The sequence below is a fragment of the Acartia tonsa genome, chromosome 5 (genome assembly GCF_053477335.1).
Source record: "Acartia tonsa isolate MP-2025a chromosome 5, ASM5347733v1, whole genome shotgun sequence".
NCBI classification, from domain to species: Eukaryota; Metazoa; Arthropoda; class Copepoda; order Calanoida; family Acartiidae; genus Acartia; species Acartia tonsa.
The window spans coordinates 43,389,070-43,395,504 of NC_137264.1; the positions used below are offsets into that span (position 1 = coordinate 43,389,070).

The window sequence follows — 6,435 nt, forward strand, 5'->3', positions numbered from 1 at the left end:
CCAGAAAGTTGTAACTGTAGGGACGCCTCCTCGTCTTCTCAAATATGCTGACTGGCAATATAACACTGAAATCCTTGTTGAAGAATAACCTGAAATAATAAAGAAGAATTAATAATAATAGCATTTAATAACTTAGAATTAAAATTGTAGTTACTGATTTATAAAACGTAAAGGCTGGTAAAATTTTACCGTAAAAGTGGTAAAAACTAGGTTTACTTATGGTATTAATTAAGTCCTGGTATACAGTAAGACAGATTTTTATATATGTATGCAATAGAAAAAAGTATCAATTGTAAACTTAGTTTTCTTTTTTATTTCTTTATTGAATGGTTTCCTAAACTTTGGCTTTAAAAATCTGGGCTGTCAATTGATGTAAAACAAATATTTCGATATCCTTTGAAATATAGGGTGCCATTCCTAAAAAATATTTTTTCGAGGGTCATGCTGTATATGAAAAGAACTTTATCCCAACCCAACCCTTTCAAATCCACAATATATTAATTACTTACCTAATCCAGACAGTATAATAGGAGATATGAGATCCCTGAGCTGCTTTCACTCCGTCGCCCGAGATGTCAAAAGTTATATGATCATCAACGGCCTGTTGTCCATTCAACCGTTTAAAGTCTGTGATGGCGTCTTGGAGGATCTCATAGGTAGGGAATCTGGAAAAAGAAATATATTTTTAACTAATAATAGCTTATAATATTGTTCTCAAGTTGTCGCAGGAAGCAATATACCAAAGAATGATCAAACTGATAATTAGAACACTTGAAAGTTTGTTGTTAAAAAAGGAGAAAAATCGACATGTTTAAAATGGACGTACGGAAATTCTGGTAATGATTATAGAAATGCTACGCTTTCTAAATCGTATATAAACATACCTGCACTCAATCAGTGAACCAGGAGCATTTGTAGGATTATATTTGTTTTCTTTGATTTCAACTTTGTATTTGGGTTTGAATAATGTATTATATGACGGAAATTTGAAAATACACGAGCGTTTCAGAATTGCCAGGATGATTCTAACTTTGTTGTGAGAGATGGGGTTGTCTAGAACACAAACGCTTCTGAAATCATTAACAATTTCTTTCTCAAGTTCTGTAAGATGTTTGAAGGGATCCCCGTCATGATCGCCATCAGGTTCGCCATCAGGTTCGCCATCAGGTTCGTCATCAGGGTCATCGTCATCATCTGGGTCAAAATCATCTTCAGGTATATCAAACAATTCGACGTGTTCCCAGTCCTCGGCATCTTGAATGCTGTCATTGTCTGCATCATTATTATCGTTGGTATTATTGTTGTTAATATTGTCTACAACAATATTAATGTAGTTTGTTTCTTCAGGATTGTTATTTAATCGCTCCAAAACTTGGTTTGCGTAGCATTGATAACATATACTTTCGGTTTCCTTTGTGAAGTTGGTATTGCAGCCTGTACAAACTTTACCTAAAAAAATACGATGTTAAACATGGTGTTTTATAGTTATAAACCTTCCCGGGACCTATGTGAAGGTACCCTGTAAAGGAGAACCCAATCGGTTCAGCGGTTAGCAAGATCCTTTTGAACAGACACACAGACATCCTGTTACTTTAGTATAAGGATAATGCCGTAAAGAAAAACTAGTCAAATTAGAAAGTTAAAAAATTAAAAATTCCAGAAAAAGTAGATAAATGTAGAGAGTGGGTGAAGGTGGGTTAGGTTAAGGGATCCCATGTAGAATATACACCCCTGGAACAAGGATATCTTGAGACAAACTTAACTAACGTTTGATCAAACCAATTGTTTGAAATTTAGATTGAAAGGAAAATAAAAAACAAAAATTGGGAGACAATGTTTGTGGGAATTTGGACAAACAAACAACAAACAGACAGACCGACATCGTTCTACTTTATATTACAGATATTGTAGGTTACCTTTTGACGATGCAGTTTCGTTCTCATATTCCACATCCATCAAATCCTCCTGCTGTTCTTCTTCTAGTAATGGCTGACTGTCTTCACTTTGTGGAGGTTTCTTGCGCCATTTTCTGGTTCTCGTTGCAGTACAGAAGAGTTTTCTTATGGACCTCAGTTTATGCTGCAACTGGAAAAAGATTACATAATTAGTGAATTACTTATTTAAAATAATATAGGGGAGTTGTTATGGATCGTTATTTGGGCAAGCTACACGTGTCAATTGATTACAGTACATATGACTATACTGGTGTAAGAGCAAGCATGTTTATAGTGCGCTGACTGCAAGTGAAAAATAGAAATTAAAGTCGAGCATAGATTATACTTTAAGTACAGTAATGAAAAGTAAGGTCTCATCTTAAATATGTAGAAATAATTAGTTGTAAAAAGTCACCTGTACATTTTTCCTCTTATCTCCACTTCTTATACGCTTCAGTAGAGCTTTAGAGAGTGTACCAATCAAATTGTCTCCCATTGCAATAACGTCTAACAGGGGTGTATAGGTAACTCCTGAAATAAGAAGTATATGTTATAATCAGGGATGTATATTCTGCATGGGATCCCCTGCTCAGGGGGGGGGGGGGTGGAAATAAAAAATAAGTGGTTGGAGGAAAAAAAAATGTAAAAATTAAGAAAACTGAAAACATTTTTTCCATTTCCCCCCCCCCCCCCCTCCTTGGTGAAAAAAAAATAAAGAAATGTGTGGTAGGAGGGATAAAATAAATGAAGTATAGAGTTCTTTAAATATTTTTCTATTTCCCCCCCTACTTTTTCAGAAAAATCTAGGGGGGGAAAAAAAATAAAAAAATTTGTAGCAGGGGAAAAAAAATAAATCTTGTGCAGAATATACACCCCTGGTTATAATAATAAGGTTATTACTTGTTTACATATAACGAAAGAAGGAGAAAGTAAAAAAGGGGGGGGGGGGGGGAGTGACACTTTTTGAAACCAAAATTAAATGTCAAAGGAACTCACAAAATAAAGAGTTAGAGTTACAAACAAGAAAATACCCTTATTTATTCTTTGATTGTGTATAAAATTAATTAAACTTACCTATCAAAATTGTGATCCAATTATACATACGTCATCCAGCGTTGGTCTGACATTTTTTTACTTTGAAAAAAATAACTATATACAATATATACATAAAATTTTGTTTGTTCCAGTCCTGACCTGGATAATACCTATATAAATTTCCTGCCTTCCCTGAAAAGCCGACGAACGCATATATAATCGAGCCCCACTGGTCGTGACTTTTGCAGAATTCTGCAGTTGCATGGAGTTTTATTATAACAACAATGTTGAACCCAGAAAATTTGTTAATTTGCTATAAAATAAATAATAATAAATAATAAAAAACAACATAACAAAAATATCAAAAAACAAAAACAAAAAATAAAACATATCAATTAAGATCTCCTAGAGAGCTATAGCCAGAAGCTTAAAAAACTGTACACGTGCATACGTAATCGTCGGCTTTAGGGGTAAATAATGTTTATTAATGTTTATATGCAGGAAATTATATATCTGCACGACCAGTGGGGCTCGATCACTGTCACCATGGGTACTTAATTATAAAATATATGGGCGCTGCAATCAAAGAGAGGTTAACGTAAATGTTCTGAAAGAACAAATTGATGTTATCCTCTTAGGAAATACCCCCCCCCCCTAGAAAAACGGCCCCTGGCCTCTACCTAGCCGTATAACTTAACCTAGCCTAACCTAACCCAGCAATTTAGTTTGGGGGGGGGGGGGGGGATGGGGAGTTAAATAATACAAACAAAATTTTCTAAGAGGATAACGCCACAAATTACAATTAAAATTCGCTTTCAGCATGGATATCCGGAGGCTGGATGAAATCGCCGGCGGCGAGCTCGGCTTCTCCTAGCTTCTCCTTTCTCTTCCCTGAAAGGAAAGAACATTGAATTAAAAATGAGAAAACTAAAGCGTTTTTTAATGAAGAAACTCAAAGAATTCTGAAACATTTTTTGGTTAAAAACAATTTTTTCCCCTGCTACAAAAGACAACTAGCCATGAACAAGAGCATGTGATTTGAAGCAACTTCCATCATTGATCCACTTATTTCTTTTTTCCCCCTCCCCTCCCCCCCCCCCCGGAGCAGAATATACACCCCTGCAATAATTTCGTAGTTTTTACCTTGTTACTCTGGGTTTTATTTAGAAAAAAGGGCTGACGTTGGTGAGGAAAGGTGCACAGTCGGCTTCATGGTCAATGACACGTCTCTCGGTATCATCCAGGCGGGGTCTCTCGTTCTCGTAGAGATTCTCGGGCATAGGTTCAATCTTCTTTAAGTGTGTCTCTACCCAACCGTGATGGTATAAGAGTTTTACTATTTCAACAGCGTCATCAATGCCACATGATTCTTCTTGAACTCGAATATTTAGCTTGGAGAAGAGTCTCAACATCCTAACCATGAGGGCGTCCCATCTGTCATGCAGCTCGTGGTATTGGTATGGATCCATCCTAATTTGAGGAATGATTATTTTGTTTGTCTTGTTTATTTTTGGGAGGGGTGTGATTAATGTTTTTTAACTTTCCGGTATTTTATTTGTCCTTAAACAAGGGGGGGGGGGGGAGAAGGCCTGGAGCTCCGGAACCTGGAGGCCTATCCAAAAAATATTAAAACTTGGGAAAATTCATCATATAAGAATGATTTTATCCCTAATAACCTATACTCTCAGTCCAAAGATAAAGCCTATACTCCCTGTTTACGCAAATGTGTCAAAACTTCCCCCCCCCCCCCCCTATTTATTTAGAACAAATTTTGTAGCAGGAGAAAAAAAATAAATCTTATACAGCTAATATACACCCATACCTGTTATTATGATGTACGCGTACCCAGGTGATTAACTTGAATAGCCTGTTATTCAGAACTATCTGAAAAGGTAGAATATTTAAGAAATAAAAAATTACAAAATAAAAATAGCTCGTATTCATTCGAATCCGGTGGATAGGAACAGGTGTTCTCATTCATACGCCAAAAAACTAGGTAACTAGCATATCGTATTATATGCATGGTTTTCTACGAATATAAAAATCTAAAAGCATAAGATTAAAAACAGTTATTTTTAGCCAGTGCCTCCGGCACCTCTGGGCCAAAAAAGTAGTTTCATTCTTATAATTGTACTCCTATATTTGCGACAATCCGTTTATACTACGGTGCAAGACATATATTTATTAATTTTACATTTAAAAAAGTCCTGTATATTACGTAAGCTAAAAAGAGTCCCAAAAATGGGAGAAAAAACGAATACGAAGAATATTTTAGAAAGAATTTTCAATAATTAATGATAAAATTTGAATTATAAAACAGAATGATACATATTAACGTCTTAATTCACTGTAATTTCACTAAAAATGATTACTAAAATACAAAAATGCACCGTAGTCATATAGTCCAGTTGAATTATTGCGCCGATGGAAAGTTACGGTTGCCAACATACAGATTGAATAGGTGGCAAAACACTTTGCAAGACAGTTATATTTTTAATCGTAAAATTGCAACGAATAATAACATTTCATGAATTATATAAGTTATGCAGTTTTAATTAATTAACCGGTAAAATATTAAAATGATATTATATACATAAGGTGTTTTTTAAAGTTTGGCAACTTTGTCCAGCACGTTGATTTTATCATCTGAAAACAGGGTTACGAAAGTTAAATAAATGTAAATTTTTTTTAATGTGAATGTAATATATTTTTGGCAATGACTTAAATGAAATATCATCGATAAAATATAAAAAAATATATTGCAATGGATATAAAAGAAATATTTTTCAATATAAAGTTGTATACCTGTACAGAGCATGTGCATGAATGCCGCTATACCGATTGAAAACTATTGTAAACAATGAGTGTTATAGTTCAAGTCTCTTAGAGAAAATACGTGTTATATCCAAGTATGATTGACAGGAGATGGTCCATGTCACAAGATTTATATGAATGTCAGTTAAGAACTCCTAGAGAGCTATATATTCAGAAGTTTAAAAAAGTACCTTGCTATACTGGCATGATACTTGATGTTATGTCTACCAGTCTTGGCTGTTAGTGTTGATATATGGACCCTGCAATCAAAGAGATGATAGTCAGATGTTTAAAAAAGTACGTGTCCACCTTCAGTCTTGGCTGTTAGTATATGGACCCTGCAATCAAAGAGTGGTTTGCGTAAAAGTAAGTGTTTAAATAATTTTAATATAAAAACATTAATAATATAGGACCTTGAGCGTACGGTTTTAGGCTGCCTTCGATTAACGGTTTAAGTTTTACTAGCGGCTATGCCCCTTAGAAGCCTCTAGGGGCACTTAAAGTAGGAAGAGAAAAGTCGAGGCCTCATCCTATTTTTAATTTGAGTTTCAGCTATAGATTAAAATAAATAAAAAGCTTCGTTGTAAAAGAGAACAATATTAATATATATAATAGGATAATTGTTTTAAGCCTTTTTTAAACCTTTTTGATT

At 34.6% G+C, this 6,435-nt stretch overlaps 1 protein-coding gene across 1 annotated transcript; it reads right to left on the bottom strand.

Moving 5' to 3' along the window:
• Positions 1–149: 149 nt before the first annotated feature.
• Positions 150–6,052, bottom strand: LOC145319583 (uncharacterized). The gene is made up of 7 exons (XM_080161795.1): positions 5,975–6,052; positions 4,792–4,853; positions 3,009–3,860; positions 2,350–2,465; positions 1,917–2,085; positions 885–1,449; positions 150–665 (listed from the first exon to the last, which is right to left on the bottom strand). The coding sequence occupies exons 3-7, from the start codon at positions 3,034–3,036 to the stop codon at positions 506–508; spliced, it is 1,038 nt and encodes a 345-aa protein (XP_080017921.1). The 5' UTR covers positions 3,037–3,860; positions 4,792–4,853; positions 5,975–6,052; the 3' UTR covers positions 150–505.
• Positions 6,053–6,435: the final 383 nt, after the last annotated feature.